Raw genomic sequence first — 15,492 nt, 5'->3', positions numbered from 1 at the left:
GTGCAAAACACTTCTCCTCCCCTTGTAATTGCTCAACGAGTCTAAAAAAATTGTTTTTTTTTAAATCTAGAAAATTGGGGTACTCGTTAAGTTTAAGCACAAAGGTCTGTGCAAGGCCCTGGATGAAGTGAATAAAGACCATTTGTATGGCACCTGAATGTCAACGTGATGTCCAGTTTTCACCACTGATGAAACTTCCAACATATCAAAAGAGCTGCAAAATGTACATTCCGTGAGACGTTAAAATGACACTTGAAAGCCATATAAAAATGGTCATATTCTTTCAGATATGGTCTCCCAATGAAATGGATCATAAATAGTCAGTAGAATTTTATTTAAGAGTTTGAAGAAGAACACAGAACTAAGGGCTCTAGTCAATCCACATCGCTGAAGTTCCACATTAAATTGTGATTGAAATGGAAATGTTCCCAAATTGCAGACACCACATTTGGAAATGTATTTATTTCACGCAATCTGTAACACTTCAGCAATAGAGTTGAATAGAGCCCTAAACATTTTTAAAACGTGGGGGAGGACGGTAGTTAGTGGAAGGGCCTTTTCAGCAAGGGTGTGGTCCGGACAGATTTCCTCAGTGTCCTGGCAATGGTGCTTGTTCGTGGCGACGTCACAGATTCCCTAATGTTGGCCATGAAACCCCGCTTGGGCTTGGACTGGACAGGGGACTTCTGGGATAGCTTGGCCAGCTCTTCTTTTAACAATGCCAGTTCTTTGTCCTTCTCCAGATTGCCCTTACCTATACTCTCTAGATCCTGTGCCTGAAAACAGAGAGATGACACTGCACATCAGGTTTTCCTAAGTGAACACTGACAAACTAGGCTTAATTTGTACATACACACAGGTTCATATAGTCTTTACCTGGTCAGCTAGCTTCTTATGTAAAGTTTCTATTTCTATCGTTTTGTCAAAGAAGCGCTCTCCGGCCTCATGTAGTGCATCATTCAGAACTGCAATCCTTTTTTGCAAAGACACAATCAGCTGGAAATAAACAAGAGACATGTGGTAGGGTAGCCTGGTGGTTAGAGCGTTGGACTAGTAACCGGAAGGTTGCAAGTTCAAATCCCCGAACTGACAAGGTACAAATCTGTTGTTCTGCCCCTGAACAGGCAGATAGCCTAGGAACTGTGGGTTATCATTGATAAGAATTTGTTCTTAACTAAAATGCCAGGTTTGAGTTCCAACACTTGCGTTTCAAAATGCATTACACCCCTTTACCTTATAGAAACACCGACTAAAAGTTATGCCTTCAGGCTGTTTCCTTACCTCTTTCTGCTCACAGAGTTTCTCCATCGCACTCTCTTTCAAAAGGAGTTTGCGTTGCTCTGAGTCTTTGGAAACAGCTGTGAGGACATTCCCTGCTGAGACTTCTGAAATCAATAGGTAGATATCAATTTAAAAGGAAAGGCTAATTATTAATATAGACTTATTGTGCACAGTTATTTGTAGTTTAAGGTATAGAATAGGCTTACTGTACAATCAGATTTACCGTTTGTTAATGAAATAGAATCAACACCGAGGGAGATGGTGTACTGGCCCGTTAACCCTTCCTGCATAGCTACAGGTGGTGGTTGTGAGATGCTCTGTGTCTGGCTGGAGTTCTCTCTGGTTGGAACCATAGATGAACTCACTGTGGAACCTGACAGCTTGTGCTCCATCTTAGACAGCTTCCGTTCCATCTCAGACAGCTTCTGTTCTAGTGCCTATAGGGGTTATGAGTCCATATTTACCAAACCTTTCCAACTACTACTAGTTTTTTTTTTACTTCCCAGAGGAAATAAATCATAGAAAACGATTTCCACTCAGCGGGAAAATTAAACGGGCGCAAACACTCTGCAGATCTGACCCTGAATTGACAGAATTCATATCTGACAATTTGATCAGGTGGTTGTGGCAGGACCTTGTCGATCACCTAAAGTGAGTGTCTAGTACCTCTACTTTCTCCTGCTCAGCGATGAACTCCTCAAGGGGTACGTAATCATCCTCTATGCGCTCCAGGGCCCTCTGGTAGGCATGGTCCTTTAGGGCATCCTTGTACATCTCAAATGTGTTCTCCAGCTTCTCCTGGTAGCTCTCCTTCAGCTCAGCCACCTGACGACTAGAGAAACATTTACACCGTCCTTTTAGAAAATCATTTGGAGGACAGTTTATGGGTGTGGACAAATGCACAAACTGTGGAATTGTACAATTAAGTGAAAACTACACAAATGCTAGTCATTAGATCTTAAATGAATTGCATACTATATGGCGCAGCAATGCAACCCATCCACCAATGTGTAGCACTGCCATGGGTATTGCATGAGAACACTAATATAGTGGAAAGGGGGAAGGCGTGATTGTGCCCCATATAACGCTCAGGGAACACTCACTTCCTGAGTTCTTCGCTCTCCATGAGTTGCTGCAGCATGGCGTCTCCCATCTCCTTGCGGATGTCAATCTCCTGGACCAAGTTCTTCCGTCGCTCAGCCAGGAGCTTGGCCCTGAGATTCTCGATCACATTTAGGAGATCCTAGGAGAGAGCAGCAGTTCATAAAGTAATCAGACACCATTGATTCTGCAAATTAACATATTGCATCCATCCCTATGAAATAAAATCAGAAATCGCAGAACACTGGTAAAATCCTTTAGACCGTTTGGATGGAAAATACCTCCTGGGGTAAAATGGACATGTCTGCTTCATCCTCATCAAGCAGCTCTTCTTCAGACAGGTAGTTCTCTAGAGCCTGGTCATCGATGACCCCGTTCTTCAGTAGAGGCTTCCCATTGCGCCCCACCAGCCGCGGGGTCAGAGACTCTAGACACTTTGTTGGGATCAGCTGGACCACCTAGGACAACAAAGGTGATTAGTACCCATAGGGCTCTGGCCAAACAGTGCACTATATAGGGAATAGGGTGCCATTTAGAACACACTTCCAGTACTTCAGTTTAGGGTGTCGTACTCGTTTACTCCCCCTACCATAATTCTCACACTAATCCTTATCAATGCGGGAGGGTGAACAAGTACACTTTGTGGCTAGACATTTCAACAAATGGAATTTGAACATGACACCTATAAGGTGATTAAGGGCATTGCACCTGAACACTACATTTTTCAACCCGTGAGAAATTCAGAGTCAACTCTAAACCGAGATGGAGTAGAATGTGGACAGGGTGGGCGAGAGACCAACCTGCTTAGCGATGGCAGAAAACTTCATGACATGGAGAGTTTCGTCATATGTGGAAGCACACTGATTGATGTTCACAATCATGGAGGCTCGGCCCTTCCCACAGAAGATGGACTGGAAGAGACGGGTCAGTTTGCTCTCCCTGAAGGGAATATAGCCGTTCTTCATCCTGATAGAGGGGAGGAAAGGATGACAACTCTTGAGTTTATCAAATATCAGCTTTCCAATCAGTTTCATTCAGGGTTTAAAAACATCCATTTTTTTTATTTATTTACCTGACAAATCAGGTTTGTGTGCAGCATTTGGTCAAATTTGTCGAGGTGGTTTTGTAGCAGTGGTTTTTAATAAGTCATTCTGGTAATCAATGGCAGTACTACTTGTTCTGTACCTGTCACTCTGATTGCTGCGCAGGGCAGCGATGCATTTCCCCAGGATGAGCAGAGAGTTGTTGATGTTACCCGCTTCCTTCAGCCTCTCCCCAAACGTCTTCGTTTTTCCGCATCTTTCCGAGCCAGCCAGGTCACACAGAGAGAGTCTGGGGTGGAAAAAGAAAATAAATCACATCGAGTAGGAGATGTTGCAAGGATGGGGTGGTGTCACATGGCTCTATAGTCATGCAGCTTATTCAGACTTGGGACAAAGCGTGGACTCTTGAGCAAGTTGCAGCACAGCATTGTAATTCATCCTAAAAAAACTGTTGTGAATTTACTCAAATAATGAAGGATTTAATGGAGGAGTCGATTTCTGGTAACTGCAGTTAGGTGAACAAACCATTGGTTGGATTGTGTTTAAGCACGTAGAGAAACAAGCATTGTTTGTCAGTGTTGGATTCTAGCTTGAAACACACATATTCATGTTACCATATTAAAACATTGATTACTTTAAAATATGTATGCGAAGTTAAATCAGTTGAGCCTATGGAGGCAGGCAAAGGGCAACAGTCTGCTTGTAGTCACTGATACGGTAGGAGAGCCGTGGATTGGGGAGGAGTGAGGAATTCAGCTCAAGGTCAGGTCAGATGACGTGAGGAACATAGCCGATACACAAAGTTTCTAGTAGGAGGCGGGGCCAAGACTACACTTGTGAGAGGAACCAATGAAGTTTCTGAGTAGCAACAGATCTGTTGGCTAGCTAGCTGTGCACGGAGGCAACTCCTAGTAGGAAGTTATAAATATATGTGCTTGTGGAAACATTTCTTTGCAGCCGTTTGACCCAGTGGGTGAATAAACTTGGTTTGAGTTTTTACTCTGTTTAGAACCTAACACCAGGTACAATATGGATGAAAGTTAATACTCACTCTGACATCGTCTGAACCTCAGTTCCATCAATTCTCAGTAATTTGATGGTAAATATGCTGTGGCTGTGACAAGGGGGAAAAACAAAGATGACAATTATTTTATGCATCTCAGCAATCCACATAGAGTATAAATCAAATGTGACTGAACATGCCTTCTGCTTGATGAATGGTTCATCTTAGTGGAAGCAGCACTTCGGTTTTTATTTCCAACTCTGAGAATTTTGCATGCCTCCTCAGAGTTGTGAACATTGATCCACTTTAGATCTGAAAAGGGAAAATAGGATTAAGTCCATTTCAAGACTACATGAGCAAAGCAACCATTGAATAAAACATCATCCCACTGCCTCCCTACACACACACCTCTGACATACGAGTTTCCCGCACTGTCCTCACACACACGGAGGGCTGTGCGTCTCTGTGTCTTGGAGGTGGGCGACGCCTGCAGCAGGTCATACACGCTCTCGTTGTAGATCTCGTAGAAGGACACCCACAGGGCGAACTGGCTGCGGTCCCCAGACACAGCCACAAACTCAACTAGGATGCAGAGAACCACAAATGATCCCGTTATGGCATTTCTATCAATAGCCAGTCCAGAATCCAGATGTTTGACTTGAACAGAGATGGGCTTACAGATGTGATGTACCTGTGTTATCGTAGGAGACTGAGAAAGAGAGGCTTCCAGTAGAGGAAGAGTGGGATGAAACTCCACTGACGTGTGGGGGTTCATTTTCCTATGTGGGGGTGAAGAATGAATGGGGTTAAGAGATCAGGGTAACAAATAAAAACGTAGGACAACTTCACATGACCCATCAACTAATTAGGCTACTCCACATTATGTGTCCGTGTTCACCTCTTTGAGTAGAGCAAATATAGCTGCTTTGGTGTTTCGTTCCTGTTGGACCTGGTCAGGCCCTAGGTACTGAGCGTCACTACCGAGGTACGGCTTCAGATCCATGTTCTCATACTGTCTCCCTTTGATGTGTCTAAAGATGACATCCAACGCCTGGGGGAGAATACCAGGGTCTTTCTGGGATCCTGCAACATAGCAACAAAAAAATTACAGAAAGTCTGTCCCTTGCAGCCACTCCTTCATTGACTAGTATCAGTCACAGCCAACTGCATAGGTTTCAACCAAAGTGTAGAAACCCTGGATGACAGAGAGGGGGAGATGTATTGAAGCCACTGCACAGCCATTGTGGTACTCCATTGTAAAGACTTTTGTAAGCTATAGAAATGAATTTATTAATGTCTACAGTCATTTGACAAGTATTTTCTATTACAGACACCTGAATGCATATTTTTAAATCACATTCATAAAAAAACTCATAAAAATAAACATTCCTTATCTTTTTGGAGAGTACTGGTCCCCACTACAAAAAAAAAAATACTAAGATACACAATTTTGTGCTTGAAACATTTTATTGAAATGCTGTAGAATCCCATTCATTCCTATGGAGGACTGCTTCGGAGTACCACCAGTATTGCATTGGGTGGCTTCAAGGCCTCCAATTGGCCAACACATAGAATAAACATCATTGGTTTCATCAGGTAAACTCAAGGATAAAGACATACAGTCTGTCAAATGGGATATGGGGCAAAAATTGTGTTTTAAGTGTGAGTCTCTCTCCATTGTCCTCCAACATACCAAATGCAAGAAACACAGCGCCCGCCCCGCCCCCGCCCCCACAACAAAGCAGATCCTATCCAAACAGAAGTTGGGCGGCATAATTAGCAGGAAGATTACTTTGAGCAGAGAAGTTACTTACTAGAGGACTTACCTTGAATTGTGTGAGTCTTGCCTGCATTGGTCACACCATAGCTGAAGACTAGAGCATTCTTCCCCTCCAGATAATCGTGAACTTGGCTTTTGATGGTGCCTTCGAAGAGATCTGCCTGCTTTGTCTCGGGCCCAAAGATCTGAGTGAAATTAAAACATGAGACCAAGAACATTACATTTTAGTCATTTAGGAGGCACTCATATCCAGAGCGACTTACAGTCAGGAACCACCTAATTGTTCCTCAACAAGGCATTAATCACATATGTTGAAACCTGAGAGAATGAGAATGTGTGTATCGCCTGGCCAACGCCCTTCTCACTGCTCTTCATGGTAGCAGAGCCTTTGGGCGCATGCAGCATTACAGTCCTGGCATTCTCAAGAACCACACAACCCTGCAGAGAGACAAGAAGATCGTGGGAGAGGTGTGGATCAGGGAAGATTGTTTACAGGACATTAGGAAATGGGACCTTCAAATAGTTTCTAAACTTTTAATAAAAACCCAGAGTCAAGACAATGACATATGGTACATTTGAAACCTGACCATATACTCTAAAATATTACTGTTTAGATTAGGATCAGCATTTTTTTTCCCCCAACGGCCCCATTGCCACATACCTGGTCCTCATTGCTGGAGATCTCATCCTTGGAAAAGGGCCTCACCCTTAAGTAGACCCTCAAATGCTGGTGTTTCTGCTGCTCTGCAGTGTCCAACACCTCACTCTGGCCAGGGGAAAAACATCCGTTAAGTCAATACAATCATGTGTTGCATCCTTAATGGAACCCTATGCTCTACGAAGTGGTCAAAAGTAGTGCACTATATAGGGAGCCATACTACAAATTACTCAAACTGTCAGTCAATAGGCCATTGTAACATTATCAGAACTTCAACATTGCAGGCTCCCAAGTGGCACAGCAATCTTTGACACTGCTTCTCAGTGCAAGAGGCAGCACTACAGTCCCTGGTTCCAATCCAGGCCGTGATTGGGAGTCCCATAGGGTGGCACACCACCGCCGGGGTAGGCCGTCATTGTTAATAAGAATTTGTTCTTAGCTGACTTGCCCAATTAAAAAGTGACATGTAAAAATAATATTTGAAAAACCTTGGGAGTACCTGCGTAGAAGCAATAGAGGAGAGTTCTGAGAGCACATCTCGATGGGGATTACATGCATGGAGATCATTGCATGTAGATTCCATTGCATCAAGTACTGTGCCATCATGGGTCAAATCAATGATTGTTGTCATGTCTAAGCAAGAAACAGATGTTAAGGATTCAAACGTATGTGAGAACCAATAGTTTTGCTGAATTTCACGTTTACTTACGACCGGAGGAAGCCATCGTGTTGAATGAAATAGATTGCTTGTTAACGATTAAGGAAAAATGCTCTCCAACAAATGTTGATAAAAAATAAAAGTATTGTATATGAACCTAAACACAAGACAACATGCAGTCAGAATTTCCAATACCAGTAAGCAAACTCCACATAAGACCAAACAACTTCAGGTTCAAATTAGTACTTCATTGAGAACACGTGGAATCCTGGGTTAACCAATCACTTTTCAGAAGGTTTGCACAATCTCAAATTGGCCCCTACCTACTAGATATAGGTCCATTCCCCAATTGGTGATGTCATTAGGCAAGCCAAAATGTCCACCCATTCAAACCTGCTGAGAAGGTTCTGTCTAGATTTTATTTTCAACCAGCGCTTGTATTTTTTTACACTTTGTGTTCATTCAATCAGATGTGACACATGAAAAAGCAGGATTTTGTCTGCACTGGGGCTTTAAAAGATTGGCTTGGTTTAAGCTAACCTAATGTAGCTGGCGTATAATAAAATGCCTGAGCGGAGTTCACACCCAGTTATCAGCAGAAAGGGAAGCAAGATTGAGTTAGCTGTATCCCTGAAAAACAATGTATAATTTGTCAAAATCCATTATGGAGTTAGCATGGTAATAGATAACCTTGCCCTCTGATAGGCTTTGTAGAATGTCAGCCACACTATACACTTATCCATGCCGTTCAGCCATCTTCATGTGTCAAGGTTGTGGGGGTTTCAAATCCATAATTTCATTCACACTATTGAATAGACAAGGCATGCCTTGTCTACAACATGCGAGACTTAATTCAGTCACTATGTGGAACCCAGGTTAAGCGTGTTCAAAAATTCATTTTTTCTGCTTTGACAAGAATAAGTGGACAGTTGAAAGCAACTGCCCAGCTGGCGTACTAGCCTATTTTCATAACATGACACTTAGCTATTGAGGTGTGCTTGTATTCTTGATTCCCCTCCCATTCTCACCTAAAATAAATTCCACAGAATGTTGAACAGACCTTGTATTGCAAAATATTTTTGGGAAAGGAACGCAATCAACGACCAATAACCAACCCAATAAGGATTCCTTTTTACGTGGTAGCATTTGAAGGTTTAGTATCCACAAATACCACAACCAGAGGTTTTTTTTAAGTCTTCACCATTGACAAATATCCCCTACTGCAAGCCCACACCAGGCTCAGCCAAGTTAGGAAAAGCAATTGTAGTGTTGCTAAAATAGTCCTATATTGACTGGGCCAATCTCATAGAATAAACATACCAATATAAGCATCACTCAGCTAGTACCTGTAACCCCTGCAACATTTAATATCCCTCAACATTTAATGAGCCACAATATCCACACAATGTTTGAAGCTTTTATTGCATGGGGTACAAAACAGCTTATGCATCAGCGATGGTGACCTCAACCTCTACACCAGGCTCAATGCTGATTGAGGTGATCTGCTTGACAATCTCAGAGGGACTGTGCAGGTCGATCAAACGCTTGTGGATCCGCATCTGGAAACGATCCCAGGTCTTGGAGCCTTCTCCACAGGGGGTCTTCCTGGTTGTGATGCGCAGAGTCTGAAAGGAGATGAGAAAACAAAATAAAACAGGATACCACCCATCAAATGTTAAGTGAAGTGTCAATCAGCATTTTGACCAAGTTAACACAACGGCATAACTGCAACACCAGTCCCTGAAGCCTAATGCCACCTGGTGGAAAACAAACTACCATTTCCCCTCAGCTTACTTAGCCTTAGTGAGTGATCGTTTTATTTGAAAAAAATTGTAATGTCGTCCCCTATTCAATCAGAGCCACCACTGGGGAGTGGGCAGAAAGCGAAGGGTCGTTGATTTGGCATCACCTCAATAGAGACCCAGGGTAGACCACAGATGGGAGTCCCAGGCTGTCAAGGATGCGGGAAGGACCGTTGTATATATCTGGTGTACATACCTTGGTGGGCATACGGACTGGACCCTTCACCTTGAGGTTCTTCTCCTTAGCTCCACGGATAAGGTCTGCACACACTAAGAACATTAAGTAAAAGGGCTGCATGTCAAATAAAGGTAGCGACATGCACTTCAACAGGCCATCAATGGGTGCACATAGCTCAGAATAGCGTATTATGAATCAGAATGTATCATAGCATTAGCTATGTCATATCAAGTGTTTATCCTCATAGCCAAAGATGTTGACAAAGTGAAAGTATTTAAAGTAAGGTACCCTTCTCCAGAGACTTGACGTTGCGGCTGGTGAGGGTGATACGGATGCGATGGATGGCAACCTCAGCCTCAACAGGGGCTTTACCGGTGTCCTTGAACGCCTACAGGTGCAAGGAAAGAATCACGCATGTAAAAAAATATATCTATTTATTTTTACAAAAGAGGGCAACTAAGTTGAGTGTGCTTCAAATGTGTAGTCATGGCTCAGAATAGCGTATTACGAATCAGAATTTGTCATAGCAAGTTTTTTATCCTCATAGCCATTGGTGTTGAAGTAATGAACGCATGTATTGTAGCCTATTCTGACGGTTCTCAATCCAAGCTCCAGAAATGAAGCGAGCGATGAACGAATATTTCAGCAACTGCAGCATCCGTGATAGACCCTGCTGTTTCAATGGCCAATTCAAAATGAAAAGACGAACACCATAGTATTAGTTAGTTATTGATTCTAACATTCACTGAAATATTAACTTACAGCTACATTATCGTGGTTTGGCGTCAAGATGTAGGAAACATCTACACTTAAGGCTTTAAAGTACGTTAGCCAAGCATTCGTGTCATGCTGTTTGGCATATGGGGAAGCAATAATGAAAGGGAGGGAAATGTCCTGTTGGCTAATAAGCTAACGTTAGTTCGTTAGTTAGCCAACAAGGTAAAGCCAAAAAGCAGGAAATGGGTCAGACGTCAGTTACTCGACTCATTTAGAAACGACCCAACTATACCTCGTCACATTAAGACAACTCAGAACTAGTTCAACGTTATCTAATTCGACCCATTAAATTGGCAGAAAGCCATCCAAAATGAATAGCTACCTACCCAGCCATCTTCACTGGCTAGTTAGCTAGCTAGCAACTACACGTGCAACTGCCCGGAATCAGAGCGACCAACGTTAATTAACATACTGATCATCTATTTACAGTATCAACATTGCGAGCTAGCTATATGAAGATGTTTACGTATAGTTGAAGATATAAAATGTTACCATGTTCTTTATATTCCTGACCGACTTATTCGTAAGTTCCAAGCGAACAGCGGTGAGTCAGGAACGTCAGTTCTTCGCGAAAGGGATTGAGAGAGGCCTGCTTCCGTATATATACACACTACGTCCGGGCACCACGTGACCTTTGTGCCAATAGAATAGCCTGAACACCAAGGAGGCGTATCTGAACCAAATCACCCCTAAAGGACCCGTTCGAATATTTCGAAAGGGCACCCGTCCTCCTCTACTCCCTTGAAGACTTGAATATACCAGATACTTTATTATCCGAGTTTTCTACGAAGTAATGTCATGTCTGTTTCTATGTAATGAAATAATTTACTTTGTGTTATCCCTGTAAAGTTGCGTACTGTGTATTTTTGTTTCAAATGAAATCAATCCGTTTTTCCAAGGGACCTAGCTTTCTACCTTCCACCTGAAGGTAGTTTCTCTGTTGTGTAGAGTATGGTGCTGTGGCCAACATGGGTAAACTCTTCTGCCTTGTCTGATATGTGATTATTGCCTGTCTGCTGTCTGCTATGTAGGGCTGTTGTTGCTTTTTATGTGCTGATGTTTTAACCACCTTCAACTAGCAATTTCATAGCCTAAAATTAGGTAAATGTGCAGCAATGTTGATATTTTTTTCCCTTATGAAAATACAAATGGTTCCTTTTTCTTCTGAGACATGACACACCCATTGTATACATTTTGTTGAAGGTTAGGCCATAGAAACTAACTTAAGCTGACTGATCTAAGTGTAAGCCTAAACACACAATTACCAAACAAATGATTTCAACATGAGCAAAACAGGTTAGTTAAGCTGTTTCTGTTGATGCTGTAGAAGTCATCCCACTCTAATGCTATTACAATACTAGAAACACCATTCCAGTATGAATCAAGGACGTTTAATGAAATCTCAAATATCTAAACTTTACATACATTTCAAGTGTGTTACATGCACAGACTGCTGCTGACATTAACATTTATTTGACATTGAAACATTATTAAATCCTTATAAATCAAGTAAACAAGTAAAACAATCTAGTCCACAGAGCAAAACCAACTTCAGTATCAGAAATGTAAATCGTTCAAGAGGTTCTGCGTTTAAAAAATGAGTAGATTAGGTAGCATGTGTTATAAATACACTTAAGCAGAATTGGCAGAAGAATGGCAGCATCAAACTAATCTGTGGTGTCCCATTGGGGCTTGCCTTTCACAATTTACTTAAATTCAGGAAGACAACATGGGAGTCTATAACTGGCTGTGCGTAAAAGCTGTGCGTAAATTTAAAAATGTGTAAAAATTTATGGACACAACTGACGGATCATACCATGAATAGGCTGGCTTGAAAATTACAAATAAAAAGGTTAATGTTCGGACCGAATCTTGTCCAGATCTGTGATGACATCTTGAGCGCTTGGTCTCCAGCTTGGCTCACCGCTCCAGCACTTGGACACAATGGATCGGCAAAGGTCCCCATGGTGTGACTTGAAGGACTCATCAGTGACCGAGGGGCGTAAATCGTATGCAACTACTGCGTATAAAACATATTGCCTGTCGCCTGTATAGGGCTGCTCTCTGGTGATCATTTGCCAAATAGTGATGCCAAGGGAGTAGATGTCGGATTTTGGAGACACGTCTCCCCCCTTCAACAGCTCAGGCGCTCGGTGGGTGTAAGTGCCCCCGCCAAGACTCATTTGGGGGCTGGGCCGATCCCCCCCGAGCTCCAATTTCAGTGAACAGCCAAAGTCAACAATCTTACACACATCCTCCCTCGAAACCAATACATTCGCAGGTTTGATATCCAAATGAACAATACCATGAGAATGCAAGAACTGAAGACCATGCGCAATGTTTTTGGAAAACGTAATCCACCTGTCCACTTCGAGCGTCTCTGCGCAACCGTAGATGACCTGGTGGAGAGTTCGTTCACCTGCGTATTCCATCACTATTGTGCCAATGTTGTCCCCGTTTTCTAAATTCTCCGGTATACACGTGGTAGCTGCTATAATTCGCACAATGTTCTTATGGCGTAAGTGAGCTGCATTTAGCTCAGCCCAAAAACTTTGCCTGGAGGCGAGTTTATTCTTGACGCATTTCTTCACTTTTTTGACAGCGACAGTCTCCCCAAAGTACACACTTCTGTAAACGGACCCAAACCCCCCAGATCCGATGGGCTGCATGGATTGCAGTTCCTTCCAATCAATGGTGGATGACCATAGCCTGGTTGCGACCTTCCCATGGAACCGTTGAGTTGGAATTCGTAGGGTGGAATCGTTGGAATACTTTGCCAGTGGACTGCTGCAAGCTCCAAAATCTAGAGATGGATAAAGGTCTTTAGGCAACAAGCGTGTCAGGGGAATTGGGGATGGCATGTTCGAACCACCTAGTGCGCTTGCTGTAAAACAAGAGATTGCGCGTGTTGCCTGTCTATTCACACAGCTGTCATTAGATCAGTTGATTGCTGGACCAAGAGGTAGCACTAATGAGGATTTGCCTCTGATTTAAAGTCACAGTCACGTTTTTTGTGGGAGAGACTTCAATCATGTTTGAAAAGGTAAATCTTGCTCTCATTAAATGTCATTCATTGAGCACTGTATATGATAGAAATCAAGTGCTGCACGTAAAAATGTAATTGGATGAATACATTTTTTTGTCAGTAACCTTCTTTGTTGATCTGCACATCTAACAGAACCAGTGACTAAAAGCACAAATTGGTTGAATATGCATAGGCTTATCTTCCAGTAAAATGTATTAATTATATTTGATTTTTGTCTTGAAGACCTTGAATATGACCAAGAAAGTCAATTAAAATATGATAAAATAAGAAGAAATAATTAAAAAGCCAGGACAATTCTCATGCACTTGTTTCACTATATAAAACAACATTTTAGCACTCATTTTACACACATACTGACACACACTTAAAAAATGCACCAACAATTGTGGACTTTTACATGAATCCTTCTTTTATGTTTATTGAGCTTTCATTACACTGTGTAATAACAGTGGAGTTGAAGACTGCAGCTCTTCTCTCTCATAGCAGCAAGGTAGTATGAAAACAAATCAGGTTACTCAGCCAGATAATAAATAATCTGTCTCTTTGGATGATGTCAATGTTAGAAAATTTATAAAAAGCTGCAGCGTTAATTTCTATTTTACACAACTTATACACAAATATATGAATTATTTTGCCTATATTTATACAAGTACAACAGTAGTTTGTAAAATAGATTTTAAGTAAAATATACATGATTAGCAACATGAGTCCATTCTCACAGGATGGCATTGCAATGAACAACAAAACCAACATGGCTGGAATGCAGTTTGCCTCTGAACAAATCCCTCGCTATAAGTACTACTAGTCCTTTTAAAAAATGTGTCCCCTATCGTGGAGTCATTATCTTCTTCATCATCATCATCATCATCATCATCTTCACCAAGGTAATCTCAGCCTGATTTTATACTGAGGCAACAAGTGAACACTCTCCCAAGCCCTTTCATGTCAATCACCAGGATGACAAAGGTTCCCCCATCACACCGCCATACAAAGTGAAGGAGAGAAGCATGTGACATTACAGGCAAGTCCATACAAGGCCACAAATAGTCACAGTACAAAAAATATATGTATATGAAAACAACCAGGCACACACATGCCGACCATACAACTCAATTTTATATTTTTGTAAAAACAAAACAAAGAACTAGAAAAGAGGTCTGTAGCACCTTAAGGAGCTTTAGAAGTATCCATTAGCAGCTTGATCCAATACCAAAATATTGCAATATTGCAGTGTTTCTTACATACACATTCAACATGGTTCACTGGCACCACTGAAGCTTATAATGAAGGTTGACATGAATTGCTAAAGGTCTGTGTCTCTCACTGAAGAAACCCCTCCAACCAGATACGGAGTCATCCATCAGGGAACAATAAAAGTGTAAAATATTGGGGATAAAAAAGTATATGAAAATATCAGTGTCCCCAAGCACTTGAGCCTTCTAAGTTACTCCAATACATTTAGACCAACTTGTCAATTAAAAAATAATGTTTAAGGCAACCAAGTGTGTTTATTAAGTGTAAATACTGGGATAGCTACATACACTAGCTCTCTGAATACTTTATCAAGGGTTAAAAGTCAAACAAATTGCCAGCATAGATATAGATGGTAAGAAATGTGGCATATTTGAAATGGCAGCAATGATGTGAAAATATAGTCTTTACTATCCGACAGATAGATCCCTCAATGAGACACACAGAACATTTGTGCAAGTAAAGCAAATGACACTTAATGATAGTAAAACACTGTAAAAATGGTACCTGTAAAAAATAAAACATTTAATATTGTATTTACACGTTAACTTTTTCTAAAGAGCTAAATATGACATCTATACTTTGTAATAAAGGTATTTTAAACAAGAAAAAAAAGTACTGGAGGAAACAAAGGCATAACATTTTCCAAAAGTGCTACGATTATAGAAGAATCTGCCCTATATAGAGGCTTACCAAACATTTTATGTAAAACCACAAACCTTCAAGATACATTGATAGCACTCAACCCCATAACACTTGAAAACATGACACAGGCATTCAGCTTCCCCTTTCAATGACATCCCGTGGCCCTAACTAAAGTGATATTGTTTTCATTCGAGAAATGTTTAAGGAACATGGAGGATTCAAATAAGTTTTTTGCCTTATTGGTTATTTTTAACAAAGTAAAACAATGT

At 41.5% G+C, this 15,492-nt stretch overlaps 3 protein-coding genes and 1 non-coding gene across 6 annotated transcripts; all 4 read right to left on the bottom strand.

Moving 5' to 3' along the window:
• Positions 1-315: 315 nt before the first annotated feature.
• Positions 316-8,801, bottom strand: zgc:56231 (uncharacterized protein LOC406257 homolog). Of its 3 annotated transcripts, none has more exons than XM_024392870.2 (19): positions 7,576-8,801; positions 7,366-7,499; positions 6,870-6,974; positions 6,527-6,646; positions 6,255-6,393; positions 5,327-5,511; positions 5,120-5,207; positions 4,837-5,010; positions 4,629-4,740; positions 4,477-4,539; positions 3,568-3,714; positions 3,183-3,348; positions 2,664-2,840; positions 2,385-2,524; positions 1,948-2,113; positions 1,505-1,718; positions 1,282-1,385; positions 877-996; positions 316-776 (listed from the first exon to the last, which is right to left on the bottom strand). In XM_024392870.2, the coding sequence occupies exons 1-19, from the start codon at positions 7,589-7,591 to the stop codon at positions 543-545; spliced, it is 2,604 nt and encodes an 867-aa protein (XP_024248638.1). In that variant the 5' UTR covers positions 7,592-8,801; the 3' UTR covers positions 316-542. The 3 variants fall into 3 exon arrangements, with proteins under 3 accessions (XP_024248638.1, XP_024248639.1, XP_024248640.1); XM_024392871.2 differs by having other exon boundaries at positions 1,282-1,382; XM_024392872.2 differs by having other exon boundaries at positions 613-796.
• Positions 8,802-8,927: 126 nt separating this feature from the next.
• On the bottom strand, positions 8,928-10,908 carry rps20 (ribosomal protein S20). The gene is made up of 4 exons (XM_024392873.2): positions 10,774-10,908; positions 9,793-9,892; positions 9,523-9,596; positions 8,928-9,149 (listed from the first exon to the last, which is right to left on the bottom strand). Exons 1-4 carry the CDS (start codon positions 10,774-10,776, stop codon positions 8,967-8,969), a joined length of 360 nt encoding a protein of 119 aa, XP_024248641.1. The 5' UTR covers positions 10,777-10,908; the 3' UTR covers positions 8,928-8,966.
• Positions 9,989-10,054, bottom strand: LOC112245467. The gene has a single exon (XR_002952746.1). It is a non-coding gene; the product is annotated as a small nucleolar RNA U54 (small nucleolar RNA).
• Positions 10,909-11,528: 620 nt separating the features above from the next.
• Positions 11,529-13,301, bottom strand: mos (v-mos Moloney murine sarcoma viral oncogene homolog). Its single transcript, XM_024392874.2, has one exon. It carries the CDS (start codon positions 13,140-13,142, stop codon positions 12,135-12,137), a length of 1,008 nt encoding a protein of 335 aa, XP_024248642.1. The 5' UTR covers positions 13,143-13,301; the 3' UTR covers positions 11,529-12,134.
• Positions 13,302-15,492: the final 2,191 nt, after the last annotated feature.

This window comes from Oncorhynchus tshawytscha, linkage group LG29 (genome assembly GCF_018296145.1).
Source record: "Oncorhynchus tshawytscha isolate Ot180627B linkage group LG29, Otsh_v2.0, whole genome shotgun sequence".
Lineage (NCBI taxonomy): Eukaryota > Metazoa > Chordata > Actinopteri > Salmoniformes > Salmonidae > Oncorhynchus > Oncorhynchus tshawytscha.
This window is presented reverse-complemented; position numbering and strand designations above follow the sequence as displayed.

Excerpts from the sequence above, each read along its gene's own strand:
- zgc:56231 (XM_024392870.2), bottom strand. Across the intron at positions 6,647-6,869 it reads TCTCCAGCAATGAGGACCAG|GGTTGTGTGGTTCTTGAGAA; the intron begins GTATGTGGCAAT and ends GTCTCTCTGCAG. Across the intron at positions 777-876 it reads ATAAGAAGCTAGCTGACCAG|GCACAGGATCTAGAGAGTAT; the intron begins GTAAAGACTATA and ends CTCTGTTTTCAG.
- rps20 (XM_024392873.2), bottom strand. Across the intron at positions 9,597-9,792 it reads CGTCAAGTCTCTGGAGAAGG|TGTGTGCAGACCTTATCCGT; the intron begins GTACCTTACTTT and ends TAATGTTCTTAG. Across the intron at positions 9,150-9,522 it reads CAGTCCGTATGCCCACCAAG|ACTCTGCGCATCACAACCAG; the intron begins GTATGTACACCA and ends ATCTCCTTTCAG.
- mos (XM_024392874.2), bottom strand. The coding sequence starts at position 13,142 with ATGCCATCCCCAATTCCCCTGACACGCTTGTTGCCTAAAGACCTTTAT.